Source organism: Triturus cristatus, chromosome 11 (genome assembly GCF_964204655.1).
Source record: "Triturus cristatus chromosome 11, aTriCri1.1, whole genome shotgun sequence".
NCBI lineage: Eukaryota > Metazoa > Chordata > Amphibia > Caudata > Salamandridae > Triturus > Triturus cristatus.
This window is the reverse complement of record NC_140594.1, coordinates 479,177,283-479,199,919: the sequence shown is the minus strand read 5'-3', so window position 1 is coordinate 479,199,919 and position 22,637 is coordinate 479,177,283. Positions and strand designations below refer to the sequence as shown.

General features: G+C 51.2%; 1 protein-coding gene across 5 annotated transcripts in view; it reads left to right on the top strand.

Annotated features, from left to right (window-relative positions):
* The window catches only part of CDCA2 (cell division cycle associated 2), a 458,496-nt gene that overhangs the window by 286,470 nt on the left and 149,389 nt on the right, over window positions 1-22,637 (top strand). For all 5 annotated transcript variants that reach the window (XM_085632793.1, XM_085632792.1, XM_085632791.1 and 2 more), the window contains exon 8: window positions 9,091-9,175. In XM_085632793.1, the coding sequence (XP_085488919.1) occupies window positions 9,091-9,175 (85 nt within the window). The remainder of the gene's footprint in view (window positions 1-9,090; window positions 9,176-22,637) is intronic.

The following is a 22,637-nucleotide window of genomic DNA, read 5'->3' as shown; positions in this document are numbered from 1 at the left end:
TGCTGGACGCCTCCTTCTGCTGGTCTCGTTCCCTCTAGAGCCGGTCGATTGGGGACAAGCAGGCAGACTGCAACGCCGGGGCCATGGAGACCCACAGGAAAGCACACTTCTTGAGCTGCTCCCTCCTTTCTCCTCAGGTTGGCTGACCAGCTGCGTCGGAGCCGCAGAGCCCCTTAGAGGCTTTATCTAAAGTGTCTGCCCCCCGAATCCCGGTTAGCTGGTAGTCCTGTCCCCTGCTGTGGGAGAGTGTTGCTCCCTCTCCAGACCGGCGCTGCTGCTGTTCAAAAGGGATTACAGCTTGGATTATGGATATTGGGGAGGGGTGATCCTGGAGTTAAATCATGTCGGAGCCTACCAAAAAAAAGCAATATTAGTAAAAGAAGGCTAATCACTCGGTTGTTGCCTACAAAATGGCAGCCATCTTGAGTTAGCCTGGGCCATTTTCCTCCTACCCAGTATACAAAAAATATGAACCTGCAATAGTAAAAAGAAACAGAGGACTATTCACCCTTGGTTAAAAAGGTCTACAATACTTCCCCCTGCTGCAATGGCAGCTATCTTGTAATGTCCTCGTTATACTTGGACCATCTAACTATTCTGTGCAGCTTTCCTCTTCTTTAATTCCCTCTGAAATACATTTTCTCTCACACAGGTCTAGCCTGGTCTCTATATTTTCCCGCTGAAATACATATTCCTAGCTTTGCCTCAGTAGGATTGTAAACCGTTCTCTCCACCCAGAACAAGGAAAACCACATCATGGCTGGATCATCTATGAAACCTACAGTAAGCAACGCCTATTCTATACTGTACCCCTCCAATATAAGAATGTTACCAAAACCTTCAAACACAGCCTTCTCAGAAAAAACCCCGAAACTGTTTCTTGACCCCTCCTACAACGCAAAGAAAGGTATAAAAATCAATTACTTTATATTTTTCACTAGAAAAATGGATCAATGGCAAACTTCCTTCTCTAAGCTACTAATCATCCATGACAAGAAAAATATTCCTTACGGAACCAGGATTATAACGGCACCCTCAGAAAACCTTAGAGCTACTGTGAACATAACTTCCTACAAAAACGGCACTGTTATTATTCAAGCACCCAATAAGGACCTGGAACAATTAGACAAACATTTTTCCACACTGAGAATCTCACACCGACACTCAATCCATAGTCCACCTGGATCAAACAGATTCCTCTATCTCTCTTGAATCACAGCGACCGACCCCCTTACCTAGAACAATCGAAAGAAGCAACAGCAACTCACCTCCCTCAGAACTCACCTCACTGACGCACCCTTACCTAGAACCCTCAAAAGAAGCAACAGCAACTCACCTCCCCTAGAAACCAATTTACGACCCTCATTTCCATTACCGTGCCCCTAGTCCCATCCACAGAACCAACTCTCCCCCCCCCCCCCCCCACCCTTCTCTGACCTCTGGTGAAGTTCAATGCGACAATAACGCTGTAGCGAATCGAAAAAAAGCCTCTCACCTGTGCCAACCACACTCTTCTACGACTACCACATTCCCAGCCACTCAAACCTCCCACATTGCGAATACAATTATCGAACCTACCAGAGGTCCTAAACTCGGCTCTCTTTGCGTTCTACTCCTTCCTTCTCCCTCTTCCCTATCTGAACCAGACACACTTGGAACCCAAACGAACATTACATTCCGGAACCTGCAAAACGTTATCTTACACCTCGCAGAAAATTCTCTCTAAAATCAACCACTTTCAAAAATCATTAGCCACAGCTAACAGCGAGATGAACACTATCCCACTGCCTGTCTATCTGTCAATTCCGTACACGCAAACACCTCAGCTACTTAACTGACTCCAAACCTTACTTCTATCCTACAAATGTACTACATGTCGCCTCACCAATAAGGACAAATTCTCCATTCACCCAGCCCCCATCAACACAAACAGAACCTCACAACCGAATCACAGAAAGATAAACCCTAATAACCTTCAAAGAATAACCCTGACCTATGAAAATCATGGCCTTACTTTAGGGAATGCTTCGAGATAGATATCCTGCCTTCTACTAAACTGCCACTCAGCTATGAAACACACCTCTGACATCGCTGACCTCATCCTGAACTGGAAAGTGGACATAGCCATCCTAACGGAAACTTGGCTCACCGATTCATTCTCCCCATGCCTAGACCTTCTAGTCCCCCCCCAAACTACAACATCATAAACCTAGACAGACTTCACAAAAAGAGCGGAAGCATCGCTTGCATACATCGATCTGACATCCCTATCTCGAAGTTTCACTCCAAACCAATCGAGTCTTGTAAATACCTCGGGCTCTCCATAAAATCCTCAGATAACCACTCTTACAAACTACATATACTTTACCATCCCCCAGGTAAAAACGCTTTTGTCACTAACAAACGTATGGAAATCAATACAACTAACTCGACCCCTCGCTCCAATGACCTATTCCTATGCGACCTCAAACTTCATTGGGAAGACCCCTTAGATAAGCAGGTCAATGCCATCAAAATCTTCCTAGCAGACCATTCCCTGATCCAAGCCTGTTCACTGCCAACCCATTCCAAAGGGGCTACTCTCGACTGGATCATCTCTAAAGAAAAAATGGTTGAATCTATCTCTTTCATCCCATGGGATTGTTCAGACCATCACATTATTACTTTCCATCTACCCTCCACTACAAGGAAAATTTCCTCGCAGCGAATCAAGCCCAGACTTTGGATTAGAGACATGAACAACCTTAACTGGAGCAATCTAGCTTCCCACTGTGTGAAAGTACTCACTCCTCCTAACTTGTTAGACGTCAATGATCTCACTGATCTGAAAGAAACGCGTTAGTTAGATTCCTTACCTTAGAATATCCCCAGGCGTCAGGCTGGATCCGGAAAGATTTTTCGTCGGCAGTACCCTTGTGCGTCGACAGGCGTCTTCTGCGACCCCGCGTTCGTCGTCCTGATCGCCGGGATGACGTCTTCGGAGTACTTAGAAAACGTCCTCGCGCGCTGACGTCAGTTCTTTTTTCCGCCCCAGTAAGCGCAGATCCGGGAAGAGCATACCCTTAGTCACTTTTTGACTAACTTTTTTTTGGACTTTTTTGGTCTATTCTTTAGATTCGACTTTGAATCCTGGTGCCGGTAGGGATGCCCGGGTTCAAGCAGTGTGACGCCTGTCACCGACTGATGTCGGTTACCGACCCCTATCGTCGGTGTCTACTGCCTTGGGGCTGACCATGATGACAAGTCGTGCCCCGACTGCCGGCCCTTGACCTCGAAGGCTAGGCGGGAGCGGTCCCGCAAGCTCCTCGATATCTGGCAGTCGGCTCCGTGCCACTCGAGGAGGAGGTCGAGGGACCGGTCGCGGAGCCGGAGTCATCACCGCTCGTCTTGTTCGAAGTCCTCGCATTCAGGTAAGTCGAGGCACAGTAAGAAGAAGTCGAAGAAGCGACACTGCTATTCTGACTCCCCTCGTCGGTCGCGTGACTCGGCCGAAGGTTCGGGTGGCACCACCCGCGCGGCTCCGTATGAGCCGCAGGAGTCACAACCGGCCCCATACCCTCTGGTCCCTGGGCCTAACGTGACTCCGGGCGAGATTCGGGACTTCCTCGTGTCCATGAGGAGTCTCGCTCCGCCGTTGAGGCCTACCGGCGCGCCTCCGGGCCCCGCAGGCCAGACTGGGGGGCCTAGCGTGCCGGCAGCTTCGGCGCCGTCGTCGACTTCGGTCCTGACGCCGCATGTTCCCGTGGGATCCAGGCCTGGATCCCGGTCGACGCTGATTGACCTTACGACCCCGCCACCGACCCCTATGGTGCCACCCCCGGCACCGTCTCCGGACGACGCTGTCCCTAGTTTCAGCCCCGGTCCGGCGCCACCGCCCTTCTCCGGGCAGCCCTAGCTTTCTGTCGGTACACCCCACCCCTGAGAGTCTCATTATCCAGGCCTCTACGTCCCAGACCGCCTTCCTGTCCGCTCCTCCGGATCGGGAATTCAAATGGTTGGAGCAGTTTGGGAAGAAACTGTTTTCCTCCCTTAGTTTGGGGTTGCGGTCTATTAATACAGCGTGCCTTTTGGACCGTTATACCCAGTCCTTCTGGGATACGGTGGCAGACGTGCTGTCCCAGTGTCCGGCAGGAGGCCAGGACACGGCTCGTCCAGGTTCTTGCTAAGGGGCGGGATGCAGCACGGTACTCCATTCGATGTGGACTTGACACCATGGACTCGCTGGGTAGAGCGATTGCGATGACTGTGGCGATTCGTCGTCACGCCTGGCTGAGGTCCACTAATTTTTCAGGGGATGTGCAGAGCACCCTCATGGACATGCCCTTCGATGGCCGTCGCCTTTTTGGCGACAAAGCGGATAGTGCGCTGGAGCGCTTTAAGGACTCTAGGGCTGCGGCCAAGTCCTTGGGCCTCTCGGCCCCGCGCCCGTAAAACTCCGCTTTTCGCCCCTTTCGTGGCCAAGGAAGGGGCACCCCTGCACGTCCGTCCAGCCACAAGGCGCAGAACCAGCCTCAACGCGGTCGCGTACTTGGATTCCGCCGTTGCGGAGCAGGGGGACAGAGAGCCGGTCAGTCCACATCTGCTCCCGCAGCATCTGCCTCCAAGCCTTCCTAGTCAGAGCTTTCAGGCCTATTCCATGCCAGTGGGAGGCAGAGTTTGCCATCACCTGCTCCACTGGCGTACCATCACTTCGGACAGGTGGGTGCTGCAAATCGTCCATAGGGGCTACTCCCTCCCCTTCGAGGCGACCCCTCCAGCCATGCCACCGCAGTACCACCGCATGTCGGGTGATCACTTGCGACTTCTGCAGGCCAAGGTCGGCCATCGAGCGCGTTCCTGGCCCAGAAGTAGGTCGGGGTTGTTAATCCCACTACTTTCTGGTTCCCAAGAAGGGTTCCGGAAGGAGAAGTTCAAGATGCTGACATTGGCTCAGGTTCTGGCTGCCCTAGACCCTGGAGACTGGATGGTAGTGTTGGACTTGCAGAACGCATATTTTCACATCCCCGTCCTACCGGCCCACCGGCGTTACCTGGGGTTCACGGTAGGCCACGAGCACTTTCAGTTCACCGTGCTCCCCTTCGGCCTCACCAGTGCCCCTCGGGTGTTCACGAAAGTGATGGCGGTGGTCCCAGCTCATCTGCACAGATTAGGGGTTCCAGTCTCCCCCCTATCTCAACGACTTGTTGTTGAATGCGGGCTGGCCCAAACAGTCGTCTCCCACCTCCAGACTACAGCCAACCTCCTGCATTTGCTGGGGTTCTCCATCAACGTGCCAAAGTCACATCTGAGTCCCTCTCAGCAGCTCCTCTTCATTGGAGCGGTTCTGGACTCGGCGCAGTTTCGGGTCTGTCCTCCCGAACAGTGGGTTCGGGATATTCAGGTTCTGATTTCGATCTTTCAACCTTTATCCCGAGTTTCGGTCAGGATGGTCCTATGGCTGCTGGGTCTGATGGCCTACTGCATCCTGCTGGTACATCACGCCAGGTGGCGGATGCGGGCTCTGCAGTGGAACCTGAAGTTCCAATGGGCTCAGCATCGGGGCAACTTGTCCAACCACGTCCTGATCTCGGACCCTCTCCCTACCCCAACCGGAGCTTGTTGTGGTGACGGATGCGTCCCTCCTGGAATGGGGGGGGGGCCCCACATGGGAGAGGTGGAGGTCAGAGGCCTTTGGTCTCCGGGGAAGTCCCGGCTTCATATCAACCTTTTGGAGCTGCGGGCAATCCGGCTTGCACTGAAGGCATTCCTTCCCTCTGTCCGGGGAAGTGTAGTGCAGGTGTTCACGGACAACACCACCGCCATGTGGTATTGCAACAAACGGGGTGGGGTCGTGGACCCTTTGTCAGGAGGCTCTGCGCATCTGGACATGGCTGAAACATCAGGGCATCACCCTGGTGGTTCAACACCTGGCGGGCTCTCTGAACGCCAGGGCGGACGAACTCAGCCGCCGGTGCTTGATGGTTCACGAAGGGCGTTTGAACTAGGACGTGGCACAAGGCCTCTTTCGGCAATGGGAAGAGCCTTGGTTAGATCTATTCGCCACCAAAGAGAACGCGCAATGTCATCAGTTCTGCGTGTTGGAATGTAGAAGGCGGCACTCGCTCCGAGACACTTTTCGTCGCAAGTGGAGTTGCGGTCAGTTATACGCCTTTCCGCCTATACCACTTCTGCCCAGAGTGCTGAAGAAGATCAGACGCGACCGGGCCCAAGTCATCCTTATGGCTCCGGATTGGGCACGAAGGTACTGGTATCCCGAGCTACTCAGTCTGTCAATCGATCCCCCGATTCGACTCCCTCTTCAGAAGGACCTTCTGTCGCAGCAGCAGGGGGTGGCCCTCCACCCGAACCTGTCCAGCCTCCACCTCCACGGGTGGATATTGAGCGGCGACAGTTGAGGCCATTTGACTTGCCTCCTGAAGTCTGTGATGTCATTCTGGCAGCCAGGTGTCCCTCCACTAAAACGGTATACGCCTGCAGGTGGAACAAATTTGTGGCATGGTGCACAGCAAAGGCTGTGGATTCCCTTTCTGCCCCTCTTTCTTAGGTTCTCCTCTTTCTTCTTTCCCTGGCCCAGCAGGGCACTGCTCTGGGCACCATCAAGGGATATCTTTCAGCTGTTTCTGCCTTCTTACGGCTTCCTTTTCAGCCGTCTCTTTTCAAGTCCCCTGTTGTCACTAGATTCTTAAAAGGCATTACTCGCATGTTTCCACCTGGCCCTTTTGTAATGCCACAGTGGGACTTGAACCTGGTGTTAACCTATCTGATTTGTGCTCCTTTTGAGCCACTTTATAACTGTCCTTTTTATCTTCTGACTCTCAAGACTGCTTTCCTGGTTGCCATCACCTCTGCCGGAAGAGTGAGTGAGCTCCAGGCTCTTTCTTCTAAATCTCCTTTTCTCTCTGTCACTCCGGACAAGGTTGTTCTGAGGACTCGCCCTTCTTTCCTTCTTAAGGTAGTTACTGCCTTTCATATTGGGCAGTCTGTTACCCTGCCCACCTTCCTTCCGCCTTCGCATCCCTCGAAAGAGGAAGAGATGCTCCACCGTCTGGATCCAAAACATGCGCTCTCAAACAGTTCCGGGTGGACGACCAACTCTTGGTTGCCTACGTGGGCGCTAAGAAGGGGCGGGCAGTGCACAAGCGGACCATCTCTCGGTGGGTCGTTTTGTGCATTAAGGCCTGTTATTCCTTAGCTAAGATGGATCCTCCTGTGGGGCTGATGGCCCATTCCACTCGGACCACAGCGGCTACTACTGCCTTGGGATGGGGAGTCCCCCTGCAGGACATTTGTCAGGCAGCAACATGGGCATCGCTGCACACGTTTGCCAAGCATTACTGCCTGGACAGCCAAGTCCAGAGAGACGGCTTATTTGGCCGTTCCGTTCTCCAGGACTTCCTGGTGTGATCTTGGTTCGCAGACCCACCACCGGGTTTGGTATTGCTGGGGTATCTATTCTATGGCAAGGTATCTAACTAACGTGTTTTTCAGATGAACAAGTTACTTACCTTCGGTAACTATATATCTGTAAGAAACATTAGTTAGTTAGATTCTTTACCGCCCCACCCATCCTCCCCGTTCTGCGAACTGATATCTGGGGTTAAGGTTATCTCTTTCAGGGCCCTAGTTTCATGGCACCAGTGTTGGTTTCTTGCATGGCTCTGCGTTCCTGACGTGGAACGCTATGTACAGAACTGACGTCAGCGTACGAGGGCGGCGTCTAAGTACTCTGACGTCATCCCGGCGATGCCGACGGACGCGGAGTCGCAGACGACTCCTACCGACGTGCAAGGGTACTGCTGACGAAAAATCTTTCCGGATCCAGCCTGACACCTGGGGATATTCTAAGGTAAGGAATCTAACTAACTAATGTTTCTTACAGATATATCGTTACCGAAGGTAAGTAACTTGTTCATCATTACAACTCCACGATGACCGAATTTTTCAACCACGTAGCCCCACTAAAACTCAAAAGAATACTGGACAAAGACAAAAACCCATGTTTCAACAGAACCCTGAATGAAGAAAGACGTAAACTGAGACTAACTGAATGGAAATGGAGACAACATCCCTCCCTTCTTCAACTCAAACTGCTAAGAAAGTCTAGAAACTCCTATAACAAAAGTATTCTAAAATCCCCAAACATCTTCTTCAGATCGAAACTGGACAATGCCAAAAATAGGCAGAAGAAACTCTTCGAAATATTAAAACAACAATCAAACAAATTGGCGAAAAGCGCACACATGACTTTGAAATTGCAGCTAAGGTGTGAAGAATTTTCTTTTCTTCACAGCTAAAGCCAACTCCCTCCAAAACAAGCTCAGGACAGCCACAAAACAACTCAGCTACCCTAAAGAATTCAAGTTGAAGATCCGATTCAACTTGATCTGCCTATGCCCAAAAATAACTCTCATTGGTCAACCTTCAAACTTTACGATCTCAGTGATATTACAAAAACCTCAGCGACTATCAAACTTAATAACCACTTCACGTACTATATCGGGAGGACGGGAGGAAACCGATTCTCTAGGAGTTTCGACAATTTACTCAGTTTATTGTATTTAGTTTTCCAGGTTTTAGATTGATGCGAGTCCTTTTTTCAAACTAAATGTCTTTAATATCTCATAATAGTTATCATAACATTTGCCAAATATGTGGTGCTTATGCTAAAACGAGTTGTTGCCAGGTGCATTGTAATTAGTTATTAATCTCTGTAAAGGACATTAACAGATGCGGATTAACGTTCAAGTATTCCTTGCCCCTACCATAAGTTACTTCCTTGCAGCATTTGTGAATTAATGATTAATAGTACTATTTTATGATTCAAAGCTCCGAGCTTGAGCTGTAAACAGCGGGAGCTTAAATACTTCTAATTTAGTATCACAAGCCCTAATAATTTGAGGTAACAGAATAACGTTTTTAAATTCATTTTAACGAGACTGGTTGTTTTGTTCGACTTTTTTGGCAAATGTACATTGCTGCTTCAGGCTATACCTTGTTTTATTTTGCTAGTTATAATTTGTTAAATTTATAAATCTGAATGGAACGTGTTTGTGTAGTCAAGCCACGTTAACATGATATTTGGTTTACCAGGCTCATGTGCTCTTTTCTGTGGCTGAAGGGCGCTCTTCGTCTTCAGATGCTTTGGACACATCAGTGGCAAAGTCCCCCAAACTCGGTATGTGTGTTTCTACTTGTACATTTTTACAATATTTTCCACATAATCATGTAGATAGTGGTCAATGTTTTTCTTACAGAAACTGAAGTTTACTAGCAAGATCTGCCTCGTCTGTTTTGTGATAATGTCAGTTAATGTTTCATAAACGTTTTTAGATCTAGCTTTCTGCTGTCTGAAAGAGACGCAGGGTCATATTTAATACGTTATCTCCTCCATACATTCTATACCGAAAGCAACAATTTCTTAAAACTTTTTGTCGAGCACTGACCAAGCGCTGTCTGTAGATTTTAATTTGATGAACAGCATTGATGCAGCTCATAAACGGCACCTGTGAATGTCAGTGTTTACATATATTGACACATTAAAGTCAGACCTGCTACTTTTGCTAATGCTGGTATTAAAAGGGCAGCTATCTATGAAGAAACTGTAACAGAGGCCATGTTTTAGGTATGACATTTGAGACGACTTAATCTTTTTCGTCAGACCTTTGTGTTCCCTAGAAAAAGTAAATGTCCACAATATGCATGCAAAGACTGACTTCTGGTCAGCAGGCTTCCTCAGTTGGTCTGTTAAATTGTCATTCGCTTTCTGCTTTCCCTCTCCAGAGCTACGATCTACAGGCAACCTGACCATGTAAGGGACTGTATAAGGACAGAAGTACAAAAGATGTTGGATTTGGGTGTGAGTGAACCCTCAGTTAGCCCTTGGGCTAGTCCAGTAGTCTTGGTACCTAAGCCTCACACCAGTGGTGGGAAAAGAGAGATGAGGTTTTTTTGTAGACTATAAGGGTCCCAATGCAGTCACTAGGACTGATGCCCATCCCATCCCCAGGGCAGATGAGCTAATAGATACTTGGGCCTCAGCCACGTTTCTAAGCACATTTGACCTGACAGCTGGCTACTGGCAGATCAGACTAGCTGATGATGCAAAGCCAAAGACAGCATTTTCTACCCCTAGTGAGCACTATCAGTTTGTGGTAATGCCCTTTTAGTTTGAAGAATGCACCTGACACTTTCCAAAGGTTGGTGAATCAAGTCCTTACAGGCCTGGAAGACTTTAATGCAGCATATCTAGATGATATTGCTGTCTTTAGCTCCACCAGGGAGGATCACCTGGTCCACCTGAGGAATGTTTTGGATGCCCTGCAAAAAGCAGGCCTAACTATCAAGGCTACTAAGTGCCAGATAGGGCAGAGTCAGGTTGCTTACGTGGGCTACCTTGTAGGTGGAGGCCAGGTTCAACCATTACAGAGCAAAATCCAAACCATAATGGAATGGATTGCTCCAACTACCCAGACTCAGGTGAGAGCCTTCTTAGGGCTGACTGGGTACTATAGGAGATTTGTCAAGGGGTATGGATCAATAGTGACACCCCTGAATGACTTAACTTCTAAAAAGATGCCCAAAAAGGTTCAGTGGATAGATTGCTGTCAAAAGGCATTTGATGACCTGAAGCAGGCCATGTGCACTGCTCCCATTTTACAGAGACCTGACCACTCCAAAAAGTTCATTGTCCAAACTGATGCATCTGAATTGGGGGTAGGGGCCGTTCTGTCACAATTGAATAATGGTCAGGATCAGCCAGTGGCTTTCATAAGCAGAAGGCTGACCCCTAGAGAGAACTGTTGGTCAGCCATTGAGACGGTGGCCTTTCCTGTGGTTTGGGCTCTGAAGAAGTTGAGGCCATACTTGTTTGGTACTCACTTCCTTGTTCAGACAGACCACACATCCCTCTTATGGCTAAAACAAATGAAGGGTGAAAACCCCAAACTGCTTAGGTAGTCCATTTCCCTACAGGGGATGGACTTTACAGTGGAACATAGACCTGGGAGTAACCATGCCAATGCAGGTGGAGTCTCTAGGTATTTCCACATAGAACATGAAGACTCAACTGGTCAAGGTTAGTTTAATGTCCCTGCGTTTGGGGGGAGGGGGGAGTATAGGAGAGTAGGATCTGCTTCACATGGGTACCCCCACTTTTTGCTGGTGTTTCACTGTTTTTGACCTTCGTCTGGCTGTGGCTCTGCTAATCGGGACCACAGCCTAGCTGCTTCCTCTCTAAAATGGTTTGCATGTACATTAGGTACATATCTAATTGGATTCTGGAGTACCTAATAAGCCCCTATTATATGGTATACTATGTACCTAGGGCATAGGTACCTCAGAGGCCTACCAGGGGCTGAAGCATGTATTATGCCACCCTTGGGAGGCACTCCAAAATGGCACCACAGGTCTGCTACTGCAGCCTGGGTAAGGGTGTGCTTGCACCTATTACAGTGGTATAGGCTACCTATATCACTACAATTGCACACACATATAAAACCTATAAGTCACTCCTATGGCAGGCCTTAACAATCCTGAAGGCAGAGTGCTTAGTTTTTATGTGAGAGGGTGCCCCTGCATGTGCAGAGCCCCTCTGCAGCATTCGGAGTGCCTCCTCTGATTCTGTTTGTGGTGCAGCCTGACCATATACTCTTAAGTACATTATAACCTCGCAGTAAATGCTAACTTTGGGATTGCTGCACGGAAACTTGTCGTGTTTGGTGTCAAACGCTTTGGAATACTACCCCGCCCCCCACCAGTTCTGGCGGCGGGGGTAGCATTCCACCCTTCTAGAGGGAGAGACATGTTCACACTGGTCTAACCCGGTAGGACTTTCTTGAGCCCTGGCATCACAAAATGGATGCCTCTGCCACAGACACGGGTCTGGCCTCCTGCTGCTGACCGAAACTCCGGCAGGGGTGGCCTGGACAATAGGTTTCCTGTCCCAGGGAGGTGTAACTACCTCCCCAGACAGGCAGATGTGTATTGGGGGTGAGCGGGAGCACTCTCTGGTGCTTTGAAGTCCTGCACTGGGGGCTCACTTGGTGTCCCTGTGCATAGTCCAGTTCAAACCGGTTGGAGGGGCTACTTGCCCGTGCTCTGGTGCGAAACTGGACAAAGGAAATGGGTGTAACCACCCCCCTTTCCAAACCCTCCCATAGGTGGGTCCCTATAGTATGTCCAACCCCCAAACTTTGTTTAAGTATGGGAACCCAGTCCTTGCTACTTTAGATTACCCTGGACGAAACTCTGCAATATATATCCTGGACCTTCGACTTTCTATTTCGACTAGAAGACGGAAGAAATCTCCCTTGGGGTCAAGGAGTGACTCACCTGCTTGGCAGGCACCAAAGAAGCAACTGTCCGGTCTGCAATTCCGAAGCTCCTGTTGGACGCCGAAGTCTCTGCTTCACCAGAGGTGGATTTCCTGACTTCCCCGAGGCTACCCTGAGTCCACAGCGAGGCTATCGTGGGTGACGAGGAACCGTGACCCCTAGGCACCGCGTACTATTGCTGGTGCATCGACTTCCTATTTATCCTTGAAGTTCTGCTTTGGGCTCCGAGTTGCCCCAGCCTTGAGCACAGACTGCACCGAAGATCTCTGGCCTCCACTCCACGAGTGACCCTTTGGCCAGGTTCCAGTGCGACCCCTCGAGGCTCCTTCTTAATCGCTAGCCCGTTGGCTAGTGGGTCCCCACGAAGGCAACTCCTCTTCTGCTTGGGCTTTCCTGGTTGCTCCAGACGTGCCCCGACTTACCCTCGCTGGGTGAGTCCCTCAGACCTTGCTGGTCTGCAGACGTCCTTCTTCTCTATCCACGAGACTTGCCGCTGCCAAGGCTTGTTGGGTCCAATCTGGTCGCCGACACCGCAGCACTTGACAGACTTCGTGGGACAGCTCGAATCCGGCTTGTGGACTTTGTCGATGCGTCCTGGACCTCATGACTGAAGTCAAGACACCTGTCAACTCACCTGAAGCACCCGACATCTGTGGGCATTGGTCCATCCTGCCCTCGGTCACTGGCAAGTGACCCAGACTCGGTCCCCTCAGCTTTCAGGTTCCTTCCATCCTAGATCCAGGCTTGGATCTCTAACGACATTTCTCCTCTTCATGGCAGCAGCGGTTCTTTGCCAGCTTCCATTACAATCGACGACACGACCAGACACCAAAAGACACCTATGCACCCGGCTTCCCTGGGTGAGGTAACTCGAGCACTCCAATGCTCCCATGGGTGCAAGCCCTAGAACTTCTTAAGTCCAAAAGGGTTTGGTCCTGACTCGATTCGAAGTGTCCCTAATCTTTAAATTTCCAACCTCGACATTGCCCATAGAAGCTAACGGGAACCCGCGTTTGTGTTTACACACTGCACACAGTCCCTGTGGGTCTCCTGTTTCACTACCTTGGGTGGTTCCTTGGGGTCCCGGTGATTCTACAGGCTCTAGGCCTTGTCTAATTTAGTCGTGGTTCTTATACCACTTTATTGGTATATGGTTTGGTACGCCCCTAGGGCCCAAACGTGCATTTGTGCTATTACTGTTGATTGCTAACTTGTAAATTAAGTACTTTGAACTCCAGCCTCATAAAGAGACTAGAGGGGTGTGTTTTATCCTAAATACATATATTTTACATATATACCTGGTGTGATTGTCTTTCATTTAGCCACTCGGGAGATTATAGACTGGTAAAACAAGCTGCTTTACATTCCTTCAAGACTTAGCCTGAAGGCTGCTCTCCATAGCTACCACTAGGATAGCTTCCAATAAAGGTTGTCTATAACCAATTCACCATAAGGGGTTGTTTGGACTGATAAAAGGTGCCCACTAGAACTAGTGGACCGCATATATCCGGCCACCTTCTCACAGTAAGGATGCGGCGAAGTTCACCATTTGGTGTGGTTTGTGACTCGTTGGGCAGAGCGATTTGTACGACTGTGGTGCTGTGTCGCACGCCTGGTTGTGATCTGCTGGGTTCTCGCCCGATGTCCAGAGCTCGCTCGTGGATATGCCCTTTGATGGCACTTGCCGACAGTGTGCTGGAGCGTTTTAAGGACTCACGGGCCCACGGCTAAGTCCTTGGGTCTTTCCACGAAGAGCCCAGCCACTCCTGGTTTTCGTTCCTTTCGTGGCCAAGGCAGGGGCGCCCAGGCATGTTCCATCAGCAAGCCTATGCAGAACCAGCCTCAGTGCAGCTGCTGACGCGACTTCTGCAGGGGCGGCTTTGGGAATCTGCGTGGGGGGCAGTCCTCCTCCGCCCCCCCTGCTTCTACCTCCAAACCTTCCTAATCCGAGCTTTGTGGAGCACCCCACGCCAGTGGGTGGCAGGATTCGCCATCACCTCCCCCACTGGCTTGCTATCACATCGGACAAGTGGGTGTTGCAGATCATCCGCAAGGGTTACTCCCTTCCCTTTCAGTCCACCCCTCCAGCCATGCCACCTCTGTACCACCACGTGTAGGGGGAACACTTGGCATCTCTCCATCAGGAAGTTGCAGCCCTTTTGGCTATGGGGGGCCATCAAGTGCGTCCTGGGAGAGAAGTAGCGAGTGGTTGTTGTTCCCACTACTTTCTGGTGCCCAAGAAGGGGGTCTGCGTCCCATCTTGGAGCTCCGGAACGTCAACCGCTGAATCTGGCTCAGGTCTTGGCTGCCCTCGACCCTGGAGACTGGATGGTAGCGTTGTACTTGCAGGATGCATATTTTCACATCCCTGTCCTGCCGGCCCACCCGACGTTACCTGCGGTTCACGGTAGGCCAGGAGCATTTTCAGTTTGCTGTTCTCCGCTTCGGCCTTACCAGCGCCCCTCGGGTGTTTACGGAAGTGATGGCGGTGGTCGCAGCTCATCTGCGCAGGTCAGGGGTGTCAGTCTTCCTTTACCTCGACGACTGGTTGTTGAAGGCAGGCTCGTCCCAGACAGTCGTCTTCCCACCTCCAGCCTACGGCCGACCCCCCTGCATTTGCTGGGGTTCTCCATCAACGTGCCGAAGTCGCACCTGAGTCCCTCTCAGAAGCTCCCCTTCATCGGAGCGGTTCTGGATTCAAAGCTGTTTTGGGTTTACCCTCCCGAGCAGCGAGTCCGGGATATTCAGGCTATGATTCCGATCTTTCAGCCTCTGACCCGTGTTTGTCCGTATGACCCTCCGGCTTCTGGGCCTGATGGCCTCCCGCATCCTGCTGGTGACACATGCAAGATGGCATATGCGGGCTCTGCAGTGGGACCTGAAGTTCCAGTGGGCGCAACATCAGGGCAAACTGTCCGATCATGTCCAGATCTCGGAGGGCACTGCACGACAATTGTGGTGTTGGCTCACGAATCGCGATTGGGTCAATGGCAGATCCCTCTCCCTTCCCCAAATGGAGCATATAGTGGTGACGGATGTGTCCCTCCTGGGATGGGGAGGCCACTTGGGAGAGGCGGGGAACAGAGGCCTCTGGTCCCAGGCGGCGTCCCGGCTCCATATCTATCCACCTTTTGGAGCTGCGGGCGATCCGACTTGCACTGAAAGCATTCCTTCCCTCTGTCCGGGGAATTGTGGTGCAGGTGTTCACTGCCATGTGGTATTGCAACAAACAGAGCGGGGTGGGGTCCTGGACCCTATGTCAGGAGGCTTTGCACCTCTGGACATGGCTGGAACATCAAGGCGTTACCTTGGTGCTTCAACACCTGGCAGGTTCTCTGAACGCCAGGGCGGACGAACTCAGCCGCTGGTGCTTGATGGATCACGAATGGCGTCTGCACTCGAACGTGGCGCAAGGTCTCTTTCTGCAGTGGGGAGAGCCTTGGTTAGATCTATTCGCCACCGAAGAGAACACGCAATGTCATCAGTTCTGAGCGTTGGAATTTCCAAGGCGGCGCTCGCTCGGCGACGCTTTTCATTGCGAGTGGAGTTGCGGTCTGTTGTACGCCTTTTCGCCTATACCACTTCAGCCCAGAGTGCTGAAGAAGATTCGGCGCGACCGGGCCCAACTCATCCTTGTGGCACTGGGTGGGCACAAAGATACTGGTATTCCGAGCTACTCAGCATGGCGATTGATCCCCCGATTCGACTGCCGCTTCGGGAGGATCTTCTGTCGCAGCAGCAGGGGACGGTCATCCACCCGAACCTGTCCAGCCTCAACCTCCATGCGTGGAGATTGAGTGGCGATAGTGAACAGCTTTCGATCTTCCTCCCGACGTCTGTGATGTGATTCTGGCAGCCAGGCGTCGCGTCACTAAAACGGTATACGCCTGCAGGTGGAACAAGTTTGTGGAATGGTGCACAGCGAAGGCTGTAGATCCCCTTTTCTGCCACTCTTTCTGAAGTTCTTCTGTTACTTCTTTCTTTGTCCCAGCAGGGCTATGTTCTGGGCACTATCAAAGGTTATCTTTTGTCCATCTCCGCCTTTTTGAGGCTTCCAGATCAGCCTTCTCTCTCTAAGTCCCCGGTTGTTAACCGTTTCCAGAAAGGCATTACGCACACGTTTCCTGCCGTGCCGTTCATCATGCCTCAATGGCACTTGAATCTCGTTTTGACCTACCTGATGTGTGCTGTTTTTGAGCCCCTTCATACCTGTCCTCTGCGTCTTCTTACTTATAAGACTGCTTTCCTGGTCGCTATCACCTCTGCCAGAAGAGGGAGTGAGCTCCAGGCTCTTTCTTTCAAACCTCCTTTCCATTCTGTTCATCCGGACAAGGTGGTGTTAAGGACCTGTCCTCCTTTTTTGCCAAAGGTGGTCACGTCCTTCCACATTGGGCAGACCATCACTTTGCCTACCTTCTCTCCGCATCCTTCGAGGGAGGAAGAGAGGCTCCACCGTCTGGACCCAAAACGTGCGCTCTCATTCTATCTGAAGCGTACGCAGCAGTTCAGGGTGGATGACCAGCTCTTTGTTGGCTACGTGGGTGCCAAAAAAGGTCGGGCTGTGCACAAACGGACCATCTCTCGGTGAGTCGTTCTGTGCATCAAAGCATGTTACTCCTCGGCTAAGAAGGAGCCTCCTGTGGGGCTGCGTGCCCATTCTACTAGGGCAACTGCAGCCACTACTGCCTTGGACGAGGTGTCCACTTGCAGGACATTTGTCAGGCAGCTACGTGGGCCTTGCTGCACACGTTTACCAAGCATTACTGACTTGACAGTCAGTTCCGGAGAGACGGCTTCTTTGGCCGTTCTGTTCTCCCGCGACTTTCTGGTGTAATCTGTTCGCAGACCCACCACCGGGGTTGGTATTGCCGGGGTGTCTATTCTAAGATAAGGAATCGGTCACTAACGTGTCTTTCAGATGCACAAGTTACTACTTGTGTAACGATATATCTGTAAGAGACATTAGTTAGTGATAGATTACTTACCGCCCCACCCATCCTCCCCGTTCTGCGAACTGATTTCTAGGGTTAAGGTCATCCCCCCTTTTTAGGGCCCTAGTTTCATGGCACCAGTGGTCCGTTTCTTGCATGGCTCTGTGTTCCTGGCGCGGAAAGTCGTGTACAGAACTGACGTCAGCGCGCATGGGTGTTGACCAAGTAGTCTCCGTGACGTCATCTTGGCACTTACGATGCCAGTGACGGATGCGGAGCTGTGCGACTCCACCTACTGACGCGCAGGGGTACTGCTAGAAAAACTTTCAGGATCCAGTCTGACGCCTGGGGATATTCTAAGGTAAGGAATCTATCACTAATCTATCACTAATCTATCACGGTCTCTTACAGATATATCGTTACACAAGTAGTAACTTGTACTTTGCAGCTTGATGACTTTTCTGGATTCACATACAACCCACCCGCCTCCCCTTAACCACCGAGATAGGCCAAACAGGCAAAACCAACAACACAGCAGGAGTCGGGGGTGGGGGGGGTGGGGGGGATTAAGGAAGGAATTGAGTTTGAACATATAGAAGTCGTCCAATGGGAAAAAGGATCTGAATATTGTGACCACGCACAGGAACCTCCAGGGCGCATGTCTGACGTCAGAGATGGCAGACTCGCGACTTAATTGTGCTTGACTGATGGTCACAGGAAAAAAACAAACCTCTAGGTGGTTGACATGAACAGCATGTGAATCTAAAAAACACATCCAGCTACAATACTACTCCTATGTAAGCATTTTAATATCAAATGGCTGCCTTTTTGACTAAAAAGGACTGCCTTAAAAAAATGTAAAGGTGGCAAAAACACAGAAGTGGGTACGATTGGAAATGTGTGTCATGGAGAAGAGGAGACTCTAAATACTCAGTAAGTCAATCGGATATTTATATATTGGATTGAAGTATTTTACTTGTTCAGAGAGAAGGCCATCATCCCAGCTTTTACTCACTGTACATCCTAACATATGTCCTCGACTACACATGTAATTGTTAATTATCCTTTCAAACGCATATAAAAAATGTTTGTGTTAGAAAACCCCGGGCAACCGGGTTAGCAGTCACCCGGTACTTTCCAGCATAAGGGGTAGCTTGGCTCGAGCGGTCGGGGGTCAGGCACCGTGCTAAGCGTACGTCACACCCTCACAATAACCATGCGTTCATCCGTTCCAAAAACGACACTACACCGTAAAAATTATGAAAGAATCTCTTTGTGTTTATCTTAATTTTCTCTTAGTTGCAGGGTTATGTCACAAATACAATACGAAAGGATTTTCTTCAGAAATAGCAGGTCAATTAAATAATAACTCTTCACAGGTGCAATAAATAGGTTTAGGTCATAAATACACAAGGAATAAATAGAGGTGCGATAAATACATAGGGCAAATAAATACTGTCAGACAATAAATACCAGGCAGGAATAAATACAGTCAGACAATAAATAACACTCCTTCAATAAATAATATAAGCAGTCAAACAATTGCAAATCAGATCACATTTATGAGGTAGATTGATTTTACCATGCCCAAATACAGCTTGTGGTCACTGGGGTGGTCTGGGGATGTCCCACCTAGAGTGGTCAAGGCTGGGGCCTAAGCTGAGGTAAAATGAGGGTACTCCAAGGTTCTGGCTCACCAACTACACAGTTCCTCACACAGGTCCCTGCACCAGTCTCAGTTCACCCCCCCTAGCACCTAGAATGGTCTTAACACCCCACTAGCCCCTAGAATGGTCTTTTAGGGCTCCACAGGGCCTCAGATGCCCTTTCTACCACTTACTGCCCTTTTCTCGGTGTTCGTCTCCACTCGGCGCCGGGTCGACGTCGATGGACGGCTCCGGTTCGATGTCGCGTCGATCTGTTCCGCTTGACGCCGTGTCGATGCCGTCTGGCGGTTCCGGTTCGATGTCGCTGAGCGGCCTCGGTTCGATGTCGGGTCGATCCGCTTTACCTGACGCCGGGTCGATGCCGTGAGGCGGCTCCGGATCGATGACGCTGGGCGGCCTCGGCTCGATGTCGGGTTCCGGCGTCACAGGGTCACGGTCTCCCCGCTTCCGGGCGACTCCGGAGTGCGACCTCCACTCCCGACCTCCGTCGGCTCCACTTCGGGTTCCGGCGACTCCGGAGTGCGATCTCCACTCCCGACCTCCTGCGCGCTTCGCCTCGACCTCAGGCGACTCCGGAGTGCGATCTCCACTCCCGACCTCCTGCGCGCTTCGCCTCGACCTCAGGCGACTCCGGAGGGCGGACTTCACTCCCCCGTCGACGCCTCACCTCGACCTCAGGTGACTTCTACTTGACCTCCGGTGTCTCTCCACGACCTCCGTCGGCGCCCTCACTCGACCTCTAGCAGCTCCGGGTACGACGTCTGCCTTCTGTCAGCGCCTTCTCCACCTCGGGCTCCAGGTCTCCAGGCTTCTCGACGTTGGGTCTCCAGGAGGATTCCACCAAACAGGTCAGGAACTTGCTGTTCTTCTCTTTTAAGGCCTGTTCCGGCTGTTCAGGTCCTTAAGATGATTTTCTGGTCTTTATCCCACACAGGGCACTAGGCTGGGCTTGGTCAGTAGGGACTAGCATCAAGGGTGGGTTTCTGAACCCCACTCCAAGCACTGGTTTCCACCCCTGCTGCCTCACTCCTTCCTCCTTCTGAATCTCTGTCCTCTCTCTTCACTAGTCAGGTGCCAACTGCCAATTCCAACTGCTAACTCTGAGCTGGCTTCCCAACATTCCAAACCTGCCTCACACTGTCACAGGGTTCTAGAATGTTCTGGAAGGTACTAGTAGGTTCCAGGGATGTCACAGGTGACAATGGGTGGCCACCATTTTGTATCTCAGGCCCTCAGACAGAAGTTCCAGGGGTAGGGAAAATGGCTCCCTGACACTGCATCAACACTAAAAGGTCTGGTGGTTCCCAAAAAGGAAAAATCTTAACAGGGTTTGAGGCAAAAGTGGGACAAAATAAATAATGATGAGGAGGGACCACCCAAAGGGCTGACAGGTCTAACACGCGTCCCCCCCAGCTGAAAGTGGGGAGAGCTACCCAACCCCTTGGGAGTTCTCATCACTAAGGCGGAAATACCTTGAGAGACCTTCTGCATTGGCGTGGTCCACTCCAGGCCGATGTTCCACCTGAAAGTCCATTCCCTGTAGGGAGATAGACCACCTTAGAAGCTTGGGATTCTCCCCCTTCATCTGCATCAGCCAACGAAGGGGTCTGTGGTCGGTCTGAACCAGGAAGTGCGAGCCAAACAGGTATGGCCGCAACTTCTTCAGAGCCCATACCACTGCAAAGGCTTCACGCTCTATTGCACTCCACTTCTGTTCCCTGGGAAGTAGACTTCGGGATAGGAAGACCACGGGTTGATCCAGACCCTCTTCATTGAGTTGCGATAATACTGCCCCAATGCCATGTTCCGATGCATCCGTCTGGACAATGAACTCCTTGGAAAAATCTGGGGCCCTTAAGACCGGGGCCTTGCACATGGCTTGCTTCAGTCTCACAAAGGCCTGCTGGCAAGCCTCCGTCCAGACTACCCGTCGAGGTTGTTTCTTGGACGTGAGCTCCGTGAGGGGGGCTACAATGGTACCGTATCCCTTCACGAAGCGGCGGTAATATCCCGTGAGGCCCAGAACAGCTCGGACCTCAGTCTGAGTCTTGGGGGGTTCCCAGGCCATGATAGCCTCGATCTTCGCCTGGAGGGGTGCACCGCTCCCCTACCCACCAAGTGTCCAAGGTACACTACCGACCCCTGCCCGATCTGGCATTTGCTGGCCTTGATCGTTAATCCAGCTTGTCTCAGGGTCTGGAGAACAGCTTGCAGGTGACGCAATTGATCCTCCCAGCTGTTACTGAAGACAGCGATGTCATCCAGATAAGCAGCAGAGAAACTCTCCATTCCAGTGAGGATCTGGTTCACCAGACGCTGAAACGTGGCAGGTGCGTTCTTGAGCCCAAAGGGCATCACACAGAACTGGTAGTGGCCATTGGGCGTGGAGAAGGCTGACCTTTCTCTTACTCCATCAGTCAGAGAGATCTGCCAGTACCCCGAAGTAAGGTCAAAGGTACTTAGATATTGGGCAGCTCCCAGCCGGTCAATCAATTCATCCGCCCTCTGGATCGGATGAGCATCAGTCTTGGTTACTGAGTTCTGTCCCCGGTAGTCCACACAGAACCTCAGTTCCGGGTGGGCACCCGGTGGTGCAGCTTTTGGTACTAACACCACCGGACTGGACCAGGGGCTGTTGGAAGGTTCGATCACTCCTAGCTCCAGCATCTTAGTGACTTCACTGTGAATGCTGGCCTTCACCTTGTCTGACATCCGGTAGATCTTGGACTTCACAGGTGGGCTGTCTCCTGTGTCCACATCATGGACGCACAGGTGAGTTCTACCCGGAACAAGGGAGAACAACGAAGAGTACTGTCCCAGGACCTGGCGGCAGTCCTCCTGCTGTTCAGGAGTTAGAGATGGGGAGAGAATCACTCCCTCCACCGACCCATCCTTCTCTTGAGACGCAAATAAGTCGGGGAGAGGCTCGCTTTCCACGTCCTCTGCTCCGTCATCAATATGACTTCGGGCCTCTCGTGGTGGGGTTTGAGGCGGTTGGCATGCAGCACCCGTAGGGGCTGGCGAGGGGTCTTAAGGTCCACCAAGTAGGTAGCCTTACCCTTCTTCTCCAATACCTCAAAGGGTCCTGACCAGCGATCCTGGAGGGCGCTAAGCTCTCCTGGTTCGATCACCCACACCTTCTGGCCAGGCTCCAATTCCACCGGGTGAGCGTTGTGATCATACCACGCCTTCATTACTGCTTGGCTGGCTTCCAAGTTGTCAAAAGCTTGCTTCCACAACTTAGCCATTTGGCTCCGGAAGGCCAGCATGTAGCTCACCACATCCTGGGGAAGCTTTCTGGGAGTTCTTTCCCATCCGTCTCTCACCAGGCTGAGAGGTCCACTCACAGGGTGCCCATACAAAAGCTCGAAGGGGCTGAAGCCCACTCCCTTCTGTGGCACTTCCCTGTAAGAAAAGAGTAGACAGGGTAGGAGGACGTCCCATTTCCTCCGCAGGCTTTCAGGCAGACTTCTGATCATGCCTTTCAAGGTTTTGTTGAACCTCTCCACCAGACCATTGGTCTGGGGGTGGTAAGGAGTGGTGAACCGTTATGTCACTCCACACTCCTTCCACATCGCCCGCATGTATGCTGACATGAAGTTGGTCCCCCTGTCGGACACAACTTCCTTGGGAAAACCCACTCGGGTAAAGATTCCCATCAGGGCCCTAGCCACAACAGGTGCTGTAATGGTCCTTAGAGGTATAGC